General features: G+C 34.1%; 2 protein-coding genes across 2 annotated transcripts; both read left to right on the forward strand.

Annotated features, from left to right (window-relative positions):
• Positions 1 to 1,699: 1,699 nt before the first annotated feature.
• LOC102529352 (olfactory receptor 2W1) lies at positions 1,700 to 2,653 on the forward strand. Its single transcript, XM_015248795.3, has one exon. The coding sequence runs from the start codon at positions 1,700 to 1,702 to the stop codon at positions 2,651 to 2,653; it is 954 nt and encodes a 317-aa protein (XP_015104281.1).
• A 9,756-nt stretch (positions 2,654 to 12,409) lies between these two features.
• On the forward strand, positions 12,410 to 13,374 carry LOC102536043 (putative olfactory receptor 2W6). The gene has a single exon (XM_006215382.4). It carries the CDS (start codon positions 12,410 to 12,412, stop codon positions 13,352 to 13,354), a length of 945 nt encoding a protein of 314 aa, XP_006215444.1. The 3' UTR covers positions 13,355 to 13,374.
• Positions 13,375 to 14,841: the final 1,467 nt, after the last annotated feature.

Genomic DNA, 14,841 nt, shown 5'->3' on the forward strand with positions numbered 1-14,841 from the left:
TTTCACCAAATTAGATAAATCTGTTATTTGTTACTATACAGATTAAACCACAATCTTTTCCATTCATCTGCCACCTTCTGTCATCCTATTCAGGTAAGTACAAAATAGCAGCCTAAGTTTTTATTGAAAAAAAAAGTGCTTACTAACAACTAAGTGATTTTTCATCATTAGTCATAGTATGGCAACTTTTCTTTTATTCAAAAATTAGGTATACACACGTGGAGCTATACATATATATATGAAAAGCTTTAGCTGTTATGGACAAGAGTGAAGAGCAATAGACATCATGTGTCTGCTTTCTTAAATCTCACAGACTTCAGTGCGGGGGGACATGTTAAACATTTCCTACTTGGTGCCTGATTATATCTTCTTACAGTTATTGCAGTCACCAACAATAACTGAGATGCACTATATTCCAAGCATTGTTCTAAGCACTTCACATTTATTACTCATTTAATCTCACCCAACCTCAAGCAATTTTATTGTCCCCATTTTTACAGATGAAAAAACTGAGCCTCAAAGTCTGATGTAACTTGTCTGTGATCATACAGCTAAGTAATTTGCAGAAACATGAGCAAAAGCTCTCTGCCTATGCTGTCATACTCCACACTGTACTAGACCTCCGTAAATCTCTCCATAGATAATACATCAAACAAAAGGAGATTATGAGTTCAGGGAATCTCTCTTAAACATTAAATATTTAAGAGGTAGTCAAAAGAATGAGTAGAATTTGCACAATGAATAGAAGTCCAAAAGAAAAAGAAGATTTCAAAGGGCTTAAGATAGGAAGGAGTTTGACACAAACTGAGAGGTTAGTAGTCGATATGTGTAAAGTAATCTGTGAGAGGAGATTGAGGCCTCGTGTAGGTCCATCCAGGCCACCTCAAAGAATTAGAATATTTCTTAAATGTAATAGAAAGTGACTGACAAGGTTTAAACACATGGATAATGTGATTTTATTTAATCTTGTAACAATGTAAAGGTAAGATTGGATGTAAGGGAAAACGAAAAGAGATGATAATGGTTTGGATCAGGGTAGTCATTATGGAAAGTTTTTAGAGAGGATAGTTAAAATATATCTTTGCATTCAAGTTTACCAGTTTGGGTGATAAGCTAGGTATTGCGGATGAGATAGATAAACATGCCACGGATAAATGCCATATCTCCTGTGTAAAAAACTGGAAGATCAAAGGTGCTATTCACTAAGATATGGAAAAAGAGGAACACTCTTCCTCATTCTGACATTAGTCAAATAAATATATTTTATACATGTGTTCACTGACCAAGTAAAAGAGCAAGTTCACTATATCAAGCCAACGAGAATTATAGAGAATTATAGAATCATATCTATTCCAAACTTCCAAATTTACATGTGAGAAAATTCAGACCTTGAGTTTAAGAGTGAACTTCCCAAGGTCATTTGGATAAAAATATATTAAACTCATCACCATAAATGAACCTACAACAAATACTAGATTATTTGGCTATAATTTTTACTTTTATCCATTAGTTTTTAATTAGTGACATAAATTCTCTGCCTTTGTTTAGTTCTGTATTTCATCAAATTATTTAGTCTTTGTTGACAAATTTCTCCTCCTCCTCTTCCTTCTCCTTTCCTCCACCTCCTCCTGTTCATCCTCATCTTCCTCCACCTCCTCCTCCTGATCTTCTCATTCTAGGATTTGGGCACTAAAGGAGTATGGACCTAAGAAATTATACTTTGCTACAGGGGTTTATTCTGCTTGGCTTCTCTGACCATCCCAAACTGGAGATGGTCCTGTCAGCAGTTGTCACTCTCTTCTACTTAATTACTTTGGCTGGTAACACAGCCATCATTCTCGCATCCCTCCTGGATCCCCATCTCCACACACCAATGTATTTTTTCCTCAGGAATTTATCCTTCCTGGATCTATGTTTCACAACCAGCATCATCCCCCAGATGCTGGTTAACTTGTGGGGACCTGATAAGACCATCAGCTATGTGGGCTGTGTCATTCAGCTCTATGTTTACATGTGGTTTGGCTCCACTGAGTGCCTTCTCCTAGCTGTTATGTCCTATGATCGTTTTACAGCTATTTGTAAGCCCTTGCATTATTTGGTAATCATGAACCCACATTTGTGCTTCAAGATGACTACCATGGTCTGGAGTATCAGTTTGGCCAATTCAGTTGTATTATGTACACTCACCCTGAATTTGCCTAGATGTGGAAACAAGCTTCTGGATCATTTCTTGTGTGAGTTGCCAGCTATGGTCAAGATAGCTTGCATAGACACCACAGCAGTTGAAATGTCTGTTTTTGCTTTAGGCATTGTCATTGTCCTTACACCCCTCATCCTTATTCTTATATCCTATGGTTACATTGCCAAAGCTGTGCTGAGAATGAAGTCAAAAGCAGGCCAACGAAAAGCAGTTAATACCTGTGGATCTCATCTCACTGTGGTGTCCATCTTCTATGGAACTATTATCTACATGTACCTACAACCAGGTAACAGTGCCTCCAAAGACCAGGGCAAGTTCCTCACCCTCTTTTACACCATCATCACTCCAAGTCTCAATCCTCTTATTTACACCTTAAGGAATAAAGACATGAAAGATGCACTGAAGAAGCTGATGAGAGTTGACCACAAATCTACAAAATCGAAGAGGAACTAGAAGTCATAAAAAAAGCATGGATAAGGCAATGAAATGTTTTCTAGTTGTCTTTTATTTTTACTGAGGCAACTAATTCCTAGATCATAGAGATTAATTAAAATAATAATTCTTGTATGCAAAAATTTTGTGGATGCAAATAATATTATAACCATCCTACTTAGCTCTTTTATGCTTCTGATCATTGGCATATCTTCAGGAAAAACAGGTCATAGAAGTTTTTTTTTTTTGCTTATAGTATAACACAAAGGGCATGTAAACAAAAACTTGGATGCACTTAATTTATTCTAAGCCCCATTGAAATTGTTTTGGTTATCTAGTTTTGTATTTTCAGTGCTAATGCTTGGATTTTCAGAAATATAGGCCTGAATGAAAAGTTTTGTATGCATTATGATTTATATATTAAATAATAATATGCTAATGATTCTTTACATTAAACCTCTTGTGATGCCATCCAAACATTTATGTGTTTGGTGCAGACAATGCAATCTATAAGGTAGTAATTGTCATAAGCATTACCTGAAGCAATTCACTTTTTGTTCAATGAAACCTGATAATCAACTTCATGAGTAAAGAGTCTTTGCTTTTTAAGTCTATTACATCTTTATCATGATACAAGGGAGTAAGAAGGCACAAAAAAAAAGGGTTTTAAAGATGATAACACAGTCTTATTCATTTATTATTCATTCATAAAACATTTATTCTACAATTGTCTCATCTCAATGGAAAGAGAGTATGACGAGTTTGGAATTAGGCTTTTGCCACAGATCTATGGAATTGTGGAATTTATGTGATTTTTGAGAAACATAGATTTGTAAATTTTTATGTAGTGAAATTTCATAAGATGAATAAATATTTTTATTTCCATTTATTTTGATACAGTACTTACCTTTTTATGGGAAAATGTGATGATTTTTGAATTAAAATTTTATGTCTTCTAAGATCTGATACCTTTCTCCAAAAGACCCCATTATTTAAAATTGTAATCAATCTAGATGTATAATATTTTCTCCTCTATCATGTCACAATTCTTGAAATGTGAAGAGGAAGGAGTCACTGGATAATTTTTAATTTCCCAGTCAGAACAACACAGTAATGACTCACATAAAATATATTTGATATAGGAAATTGTCAATGTTCTTATTGTCCAAATACTACCTCTTTTAGAGTTCACTTCAAAAACAATTCACTAGCCTACAGAAAAAATTCACCAGTAAGTACATAGAGAGAATATCAGTTATGTGGTCCTGATGTACATAATCTAGCCACCTCACTCATTACTCTTGTATCTGGAAAGTTTGTTCTTACTCTTGGCAAGAATCTGTAACTAATAATGTTAGGAGATAATTTAAGTCATTTGCTAACTTCAGTAATAAGTACACCAAAAATATAATAGTAATGCACTCTTAGGAGAACATTATATTTTACACCTATAATTGTTTGTTCTCCTATGTATCTCTAGTTTTATTTTTTCTTTGGTTTAAGTTTCTTCTGCATTAGGGTTGCAAATTAAACCAACATTTTAAATACTTAACCTCCCTTTTATTTTTCCAAAATAAATGTATATATTCAGACCATTATATTAAAACACAATAAATCCTTAAAATATATTGAGCTTCTGTAAACAAATCAGTACAAGTTTGTCAGTATGACCTCACATTTAAGGAATAATATGTGACTTGAAAAGGTAAGTGTTAAAGTAAGTAATCATCATCATCATCATCATCATCATCATCATCATCATCTCTAATTCTCTTTAGAGAGAGGTTACTTTTCTCACCGAGGCCTCAATCAACATTCATGAGAATTTATCACACTTGCTTTATGAGATGTTCTATGCAAAACTCATGGTAATCACAAAATGTAAATCTAGAGCACAGACATAAGATCTTTAAAAAGAGGAAACTGAGAAAAACAGCATAGAAAACCACTAAACCAAAATGGCAGACAGATATGCAAGAAAGAAGAAATGATGGAGATAGAGAGTAAGCAGAAAATAAAAAATAAAATGGTAGTACTAAGTCCTCATTTATCAATAATCACCCTAAATATAAGTGGATTGAATTCACCAATCAAAAGACACAGAGCATCTGGATGGGTTAAAAAACAGGACCCAAATATATTCTGCCTCCAGGAGACTCACCTCACCTCTAAAGACAAACATAGGCTCAAAGAGAAGTGATGAGAGATGATGCTCCAAGTAAATGGCAGCTGAAAGAAAGCAAGTGTAGCCATACTTATATTAGACAAAACAGATGTCAAGCCAAAAAAAAGGAACAAGAGACAGAGATGGACATTATATGATGATAAAGGGGACAATTTATAAGAGGGCATAATAGTTATTAATATATATGAACCTAACATAGCAACATAAAAATATATAAAGCAATTATTAACAGACCTAAAGGGAAAAACTGACAGGACCACAATAATGGTAGAGGACATTAACATCCCACTTACAGCCATGGAAAGATCATCAGACAGAAAGTCAACAGAGAAACAGCAGCCTTAAATGAAACATTAGACCTGTTGGATTTGATAGATTTATACAGAACATTTGATGCAAATGCAGCATAATACACATTCTTTTCAAGTGTACATGGAACATTCTCAAGGATAGACCATATGCTGGCACATAAGTCTCAATAAATTTAGTAAGACTGAAATCACATCAAGCATCTTTTGCAATCACAGTGGTATAAAACTAGAAACAACTAAAAGAAGAAAGCTGAAAATATCACAAATATATGGAGACTGAAAAACACACTACTAAACAACTACTGGGTCAATAGGAAATCAAAAATATCTGAACACAAGTGAAAATGAAAATATGACATATTAAAATCTCTGGGATACAGCAAAAGCACTATTGAGAGGAAAGTTTATAGCAAGTACACTGTTGTTGAGAATGTAAATTTTTGCAGCCACTATGGAAAACAGTATGGAGATTCCTCAAAAAAATGAGAATAGAAATGTCACATGTTCCAGCTATTCCACTTCTGAGTATTTATCCAGTAATATTAAAACACTAATTTGAAAAGATATAGGCATCCCTCTGTTCACAGCAGCATTGTTTACAATAGCCAAGATACACAAGCAACCTAAACATCCATCAATGGATGAATGGATAAAGATGTGGTGTATACATATATGATGGATTATTACTCAGCCATAAAAAAGAGGAAATCTTGCTAACTCTGTACTCATCTCAAGTTTTTCAGGGACAATGATTATCTACCAAAATAACCTGGGAGTTGAAGCTGACCAAATTGGCTTAGGTCAGTTCAGAACACACATGGACTCCATTTCTCTCATTACATACTATTCTTGTCTTAATTTATTATATCTTGCTTTCTGCCTCTAAAAATGAAGATATGAACTAAAATGCTTAAAAACAAATAACAGAAACTTCTAGTCTGTCAGCTGAAAGATATACACATACACTCCCTTAAAAAAATAAGAAACAAAACAATCATTATTTCAAGTTAACATACTTTATTCCATTTTGAACACAATAAATTCATTGAAAATGGTTAAATATTTCTATAGTTTCAGCAAGGAGAGAATATACAAAATAAATATTTTAAATCTTTAAAAAATAAAATGAAATAAAATAAGATCTATAGCTCTCCTCTCTATCAACAATAAGTAGCAAATAATTAAATAAAATATATCAATAAAGATAAACAGCAAGATGTATAGAATATTTTTATGAAAAAGTACTATTCATCTTTACCAAAGGGGGAAAATCTTTAATAAATTAAGACATGCCACATTCTTCAAAAAGAAATTTTTAAATATAAAGTTAAAAAAATGCAGCTATTTCAGACAATTTCCTATATTTTGTTTGGCTTGTAACAAATTGACTTCAAGATTTATTTGGAAAAATGAGAGCTTAGTAGATCAAGACATTTTTATAAAAAAGAGTAATAAGGAAGGATTTGCTATGCCAGGCACTGAAATGTTATCAAGTAATAATTATTAAAAGCACTGGTTTGCAGATGACTGAAACAAAATGGACATCCCAAAACAAACAGGTGGGCATTTCCAGTTCTGGCAATAGGGAGATAGATCATTTTCACTAACCAAGTAATGGAAAACAGTTCTATATGCAGCTTGTTAACTGAACACAAAGTGGTCAAGAAAGACATTTTCCACAATTTGTAAGCTTTGTTTGGAAACATTACTCCTTCACAATATTGAGTCATAGACGTGAACAATAAAATTTTTGTGATCTATTGTTTCCCCTTTCTGGTTCCTTTGTTACCCTTTTTTAACAGAGATCAAGAAGTGAAGATGATGGACACATCCAAGGCCAGCTCAGGTGGTAACTTCATTTTGCTGGGCTTTTCTGATCAACCCCAACTGCAGCTCAATGTCTCTATGACTGTTTTTGCTCTTCCATATCATGACTCTCCTAAACAACACAGCAACTATTCTGGTGTCTTTTCTGGACAGCCGACTTCATACACCCATATACTTCTTCCTCAGTAACCTCTGATTTTTGGACATCTGTTACCTGCAATTCCTCTCCTAGGAATATACCAAAAGACATTCTTGCATGTGTCCCAAGAGACATACACAAAATTGTTCATCATAATGCCTTTCATATGAGCCAAAAACTGTAATCAGTAAAAATGTCCATTAACAAGTGAATAGAAAAAATAATTGTAATATATTCAAGCAACAGAATATTATACAGCATGAAAATAGAACCATAACCACACGAAATGTATCGGATAATTTTAGCAACCAAATGTTAAGTGAAAAAAGAAAAGTCCCAAAAGCACATATAAAATATGTGGGAGTACAAAAACAACTAAACTTTAAAATTCATGCTATTTAGGCATTAATAGATAAATTATATCCTAATGCAAATATGTGAACACAAAATTCAAGATCCTGATTCCCCTGGGGATCAGGTAGGAAGAAGGGAGAGTGTATAGTCATATAGGTAGCTCTAAGCTATTAGTTAAGTTTCCTGTTTTTGAACAGAGTAACAGGCTGAAAGGTGTTCAAGGTATTATTTTTAATTCATTGAAAATGGAACAATGATGATATGGCTCATGACCCTAGAATTATGATCATTCCATAATTTTTTTAACCAAATGATTTCTTTCTTGTGGACACACCACCTAGATAATTGCCTATATTTCTCCAACTTGATTGATATCTTACCTGTTAAATAAACCAAATTTCAATTAAATGTGTTAATTTTTATAGATATGGTTTATATTATATTTATAATCTTCAATAGTAAATTTAATATAATACATAAATTTATCACTGAATCATCAGAGAAGAATTATTGGAATCCATGGAAGAAATCTAAATAGAAAATGAAAAGATAAAACCTAATGTCTTAAGGGAACTTTTCATAAAATTGTTGTTTGGATAAGCCTCTGACCATAGTCAAAGATCTGTTAATCACCTCTGGGGACACCAGTCCCCGAGGTCTAAACCAAATCAACATAGTAGCCTTTAAAGTTGTACATAAATACTTCCCTGCTACATCATTACGATTCTTGCATACACAGAGACCAACATAGTACTCTGTTTAATTAGGCAGAAATCTATCAACAAATGTGTCTAACAAGAGTATATATTAAAGGCTACAAATACCTAACAAAAATACACTTAACAAAACCTAATTCCTCAACTCTTCTAGCAATCCCACATGTAGTTTTTCTGCAACATCCACATTAGAGACTTCTGTTAAATCTTAGATCAACTGTTGCATTTAAATGTAAATATGATTGTGATGTTAGTGTAAGAAACTAGTGGCTATTCCAGTATTTCATGGACTCAATAACTTGCCAAACGATTTTTCTGAATTTTCAATGAAATGAAGGATCACCATAATGGGAACATGGGTGCATTTGGACTACATAAGAGCATGACAGCTATGAATTCTTCCCTCATGAAAGCATAAATATATTCTAATATTTTTGTCTTCTGGTAAGTATTCTCTGCTATCTCCAACAGAAGAAGACATAGAGCAGAAAACAGATCCTAGATATCACAGTTGTTAGACCTCAGTCTAATGTGAGAGCAAAATGTGAAAGGTATGTGAGATGTAAATAAATATCAATATACTAATGCCCTCTCAGGAGTGAAGATTATATTAAATTTCAACAAGAGCCATTAGGGGTTTTCTTAAGTTACTGAATGCTCTCTATGTGCCAAGCATCTTACTAAATATTTTATATTTAATATATCATTTAATCCTCTTCACAAACCATTCTACAAAGCAGGTGCTACTAGAATAACTGCTTTACAGATAAGGAAACTCAGGCTTAAAGGAGTTAATTAGCTTGCTCAAGTTCACACAGTAGGAAAGTAGCTGAGGTCTGCTTTAATAAAATCACAGGTGGTCTGACTGTAGAGTCTGGACTCTTAAATATTTTTATATTATCTTTTTCTGCCTTGACTTGTGTAGCTATAGCAATATACCTCTTACTTTACAGTTAATAAAAGATCCATTTTGTATCTTTTCATTTTTTTACAAAATTTTAGATAACAATGAAATTTTGTTTCCAGTTTTCTCTATATATCATTGTGTATGTTCAAGTTATGTTTAAATATGTCTGGTTCATTTGTCTTAAATTTCACGCAAAAAAGTGAAATGTAAAATTATGCTATATTATTAGAAACTGAAGTCCATACTATGAAAAATGAAAAAGTGTGTTTTAATTAAAATATATCATGCCTCTTTTTTAACATCTATTTCTTCAGCATGTTCTAAGTGTCATTTTTATATCACATTGACTTTTAAATTTAAAATAATATCTAGAATTTAAAACCCAAGGCTTAAACCACTATGGAAAATGTTAAAAGGCATAAGATGAAAAGTCCTATATAGGGGTTCATAAGATTAAATTACATAAAGGGTAATTCCTGGCTTGGCAGCACTTCTAACAAGGATACCTGGGGCCTTATGTGATCCAAAGCTTAAACTGAGCCAGGAATGTTTCTCACCCAGTAAACCCAGCTAACACATGTTTTAGAAAATGTATGTAGATCACAGATGTGCAGCACACCTAGAGTACTGTATTCACTTCTGAACTCACTAATCTGAGGCATTTGATAAACCATGGTGCATCCAATGGATAGCAACCAGAGAAGCACAGTAATTAAAGCTCATACAGTGATCTGTGCACTTAGTCTGGGAAGATAAATCTAAGAGTATATTTGTTAATAGATTCTAATATTAAAAGACTTAAAGACATATAAAAATTTTAATGAGCCAAATTAAATAATATTGTCTAGATGCACATTTGGGGAATTAAACTATTAAAATACAAGGAGGTGATTACTACAAACATCAGGATAGCAGATACTTTCGGGGAAGAGAGGAGGGTTATGATTGGGATGAGGCACAATGAAAAGCTCCTGGGTTGGTTGGCAAAGTTCTATTTCTTGACCTGGGTGTCAGTTACAAAAATATTCACCTTAATTCATCAAGCTTTTACTTTTTCTTTCTGTATCCATGTTTTATTTTATATTGAAACTTTTCTATTGTTTTTGAAACTATTTTTTTTAAACGAAGCCATGTCAAATTGACTTATTCTGTGTTTATTTCCAGAATTTAAAAAAACAGCCAGTGCTTGGATGTTACAAAGAAGCATCTTTGAGCTCAACATAAGAAGTGAGTAAGAGGCATTGCTTAAAGGGAAGAGGCTGCTTCATATGCAACTGAATTCCCTGTTACTGAAGTTAGGAAAATAGGAGTTATATGAATACTCTGTGGAAGGATTTCCTATGAGGGGCCAGAGGCTGGATTCATGGCTTTCTAGGTTCATTTCAACTCTAAAATTCTATGGCCTTTTGATTTCCAACACTATCCCAACCTTAAGTGGTCAAAAAAAGCCAAGTGTATTTTGTAATCAAAGCATTTTGAAAACTCACATCCTTTCCTCTGAGGTTTATCCGTTCAATCTGTACACTGTGTTTGTAAGTAATTTTGTAACATAAGTATGCTTGTGCACTTAAAAAATCATGCCAAAGAAAATTTAAGCATTCCAGTTTAGCTCTAGACCATCATGATAAATCACCAGTGTGAAAAATGAAAGGAATAAGCGATAGAGTAATAATGATTTGTGGATAGGTGAATATAGTTTTTCATTTTTAGAATTAAATATGAACCAAGTACAGTTCCAAGTGTTTTCACAAATATTAACTCTCACAATTTACCTTCATTTAACATATAGAGAATCCAGTATACAGACAGGTTAAACAAATTGCCCAAGGACACAGTGCTTCCAAGTGGTGAAGCTGTAATTTGATCGCAGGCACTCTGAGTCAGAAATTTGTGCACTTAAGGCACTAAGCTTAATTTACCTGACATCTACTCCATAAAAATTAGGCACTCTTTAAATTAAATTTCCATTTTGTATTGAGAAAAACTGCATCTCTATCTCATACTTCTTGGTAATAACAGTTCTTTCTTTATGATTATAACATTATAATGTTTTAACTAAAATGCTTATAACAATGATATACTGTAGGTAATTTATCTTTACCTTATTTTACTATAACTGCAAAAAATAGGTTGTTATTCCTTAGCCCCGAAAACACTGTAAATGTTAAGTATCCTAGGTCTGACTTTCATAGAACTCACATGCATAAAAAATTCATAAATTAACTCAGTAATTAAATAGTCCATCTATTTAATATGTTACAGTATTCAGAAATAGTAAGATTAATGTAATTTTATCTCTTATCTGTATTCTTTTAGAGTCAAAATAAGGTGATGGTTTTATCTATCGAGTTGCAAAGCAACCAGAGGATCAACTCATATAATTAGTAAATTCTATGGGGAAAAAACAACTCATTGATTGTTTGATAAACTATTTTGTTTGAATTTCCTGCCTTGTTAATTTTGCTGAACGTCCAGGTGAGTAGGAGCTAACACAGATTGTTGCTATTTGTATGTGATGACCAAAGGTTTTGGAATTAATTAAACTTTTAATTCTGCAACAAACCAATAAGGCTGTTTAGATGATGTAATAACACTCATAAACAATATTCAAAGAAACATATGGCCTCTGTACATGTATATAAATAAGGGGCTTTTTTTCCTGGCATCAAAAACACATGCACAAAAAAAAGGGCAGTATAGTAGAGAACATCAAAACTGACAAAAGAACCACAGTGTCTGCAATGTTGAAGAGGAGGCAAATAGAAGAAGGAGGTTAGCAGTGATGATCATTATGATTGTGATTATAAAGGCTGAGATGTAGACATTTGGAAGTGAATAAGGAAAGTCATTCTGTTAGCAAATGGTGGAGCTTATCCCAGGAAAATTTCATTTAACTTTTACCTCAAGCTCAACTCCTTTGTAAGAGAAATATTTGTGTGATCAAGTGATGCTTATGTCATAGTTTCAAGGAGGAACAACTCCTCAAAATATATTCCACTCTTAAAATTAGATAATTAACTTAATGGATTTATTACTTAATGAAAATACATTAAATCATGAGTGACACAGAATATTAAGCCTTTCCAAGTATTCACAATCCAGTGTGACTGGGTTTAACATATTATTTTTAGAACCACTCTGGAAATGATTAAATATGGAGAGATTCTGGGAAATGAACACAGGGGGTAGGTTAAAAGAGATATTCCAAAATGCGAGAAAGCATGCAGATAAGTGAGTTTTAGATACCCATGACAAACTTTGGAGATTTCTGGTTCTACCTAAGGCTGACACTATTTTTTGTTACCATGGTATTGTCTCCTAGCCTTTCATAAGGGGCAATGGAAACAAGCAATGGAAGTTCCAGAACAGACTTCATCCTTCTGGGCTTTTCTGATCGGCCCCAATTAGAACGCATCATCTCTGTGGTTGTCTTCATATTCTATATTGTAACTCTGGTAGGAAACACAACTATCATTCTTGTATCTTACCTAGACACCCAGCTCCATACTCCCATGTATTTCTTCTTATCCAATTTGTCTTTTTTGGACCTCTGTTATACAACTAGCATTATCCCCCAGATGCTGGTAAATCTATGGGGTCCAAAAAAGTCTATTACATATGGAGGGTGTGTGCTCCAATTTTTCTTTGCCCTTGACCTGGGTGCCACAGAATGTCTTCTCTTGGCTGTGATGGCTTATGACCGCTATGCTGCTGTCTGTCAACCTCTTCACTACACAGTAATAATGCACCCTTGGCTTTGCCAGAAGATGGTGTTGACCGCCTGGATAAGTGGTCTTGGCAGTGCCTTAACTGTTTGCTCCTTGACTTTGAAGTTGCCAAGATGTGGGCACCGGGAGGTAGATAATTTCTTCTGTGAGATGCCAGCATTGATCAAGATGGCTTGTGTCTATTCAAAAGTAATTGAAGTTGTTGTCTTTGCTCTTGGAGTGGTATTTCTTCTGGTACCTTTATCCCTAATTCTGATCTCATATGGAATTATCACTCAAGCTGTCATGAGAATCAAGTCAGCAGCAAGGTGGCGAAAGATCCTTAATACATGTGGTTCTCACCTCACAGTAGTAACTCTGTTTTATGGAACCATCATTTATATGTACATGAAGCCACAGGCTAGCACCTCCCAAGATGAGGGGAAGTTCCTTACTCTCTTTTACACAATTGTCACACCCAGTCTTAACCCCCTGATCTACACTTTGAGAAACAAAGATGTAAAAAGTGCAGTCAGGAGAATACTGTGGATAGAAAAATGGCCGGCAAAGTCATGAATTAGATGGAAAAAATCAGAGTGTAGAGAGCTAAAGAAACAATATTGATCTTTACCAACAGAAAAGGAATCAATTCATTTATTCAAAGAGCATTTCTTGGGTGTTTACCATGTACCAAGAACTGTACTAGGTACTGACTCTGTAAGTAAGTAGGAAGTAGAGAGAAATGATAAGACAGATGATAAACAGAGATGTAGATACATACATAAATAAAATGTAATTCATGCATTTAGAAAGCTTCAAGACTAATCAGGGACTACAGATAAATATGGTAAGTACAATAATGTACAAAGAAATGAGGAAAGATTTCACATGAGCATCTATTCTCATGTAAGACTGTACTGATTTTTTTCTTCCCAGATGTACCACTTTTATTAGAAATAACACTCCCTTTCATTCACCTGATACTGCCAGAGGAGCCTTTGTGGTGGAGACTAACAGCCCACCAATACCCATTCCACCTTCTGCCTCAAGTTTTAACTGAGAATAGGGCTACCATGCTACAAATAACATTTCCTAGCCTGGCCTCTACCAACACAATGCCAGGAAAGTGACGTGTGCAACTTCTCAGCCATATTCTCAAACATGAAGCCACTTGCTCTAACCTTCCACCTTCTTCTTCCTCTTGGCACGACTGAATGTGAAGGGTACCTAGCTTTGACAAAGACTCTAAGAGGGAAGTAAGATGGGAACAGAACCAGCCCATTAGCAGAGCAAGACTCCAGATTATTACAGGAGAAAAATCTTTCATATTATTTAATATTAATTAAGCCACTGTATTTTGGAATCTCTCTGAGAGCTTGGCTTTTACCTTTCTATGGCCTGATAAGGAGTCTGGGCCTTTTCCTGCAGGGCAGTGTGGTCCCTGGACCTGCAGCCTCAGCATCACCTGGCCACTCACTAGGAAAGCAAATTCTAAGCCCCACTTTAGATCTACTGAATCAACCACCTGAGGTTGGACCCCAGAAATCTATGTTTTTCAGCAACGCTAAAGTTTGAGAACCACTGCTATAGAGAAAAGGGAGTCACTGAACGTCTCTAAACAGAAAATTAACATGGTTTATAGATTTTGATTAATTTCCTTCCTGATAGATATGTGAAAGAAAGTGAATACAGATTTCTCAAAGCTTTTAGATAAGTAGTTTCCAAATGTCCCAAATGTCAGACTTCAGATCATGGCCATTCCATTATTTTTCTTCCCCCTACCAATCTGGAGAAAGGAGGAAAATACTGAGTTTCAACTAAGATTAAATGAAGTCAGTATAAAAGATTATTCTTTATTTAATACTATCTATTTGCACTATGGCTTTATAATGTTCTTTTCTTGAACTATTGTAGTAGTAGATGGTAATTTATTAGAAAGGGGCTTGATGCTCTTGACAAAACAAAAATTTAGTAATCTCATGTTTGCTCCCCTAATTTTTTTTACTTTATTTTACTGGTAAATACATTCAAAATCTGGGAATCTCTATGCTGGAGAATTAACT

This window comes from Vicugna pacos, chromosome 20 (assembly GCF_048564905.1).
Source record: "Vicugna pacos chromosome 20, VicPac4, whole genome shotgun sequence".
Classification (NCBI taxonomy): Eukaryota; Metazoa; Chordata; class Mammalia; order Artiodactyla; family Camelidae; genus Vicugna; species Vicugna pacos.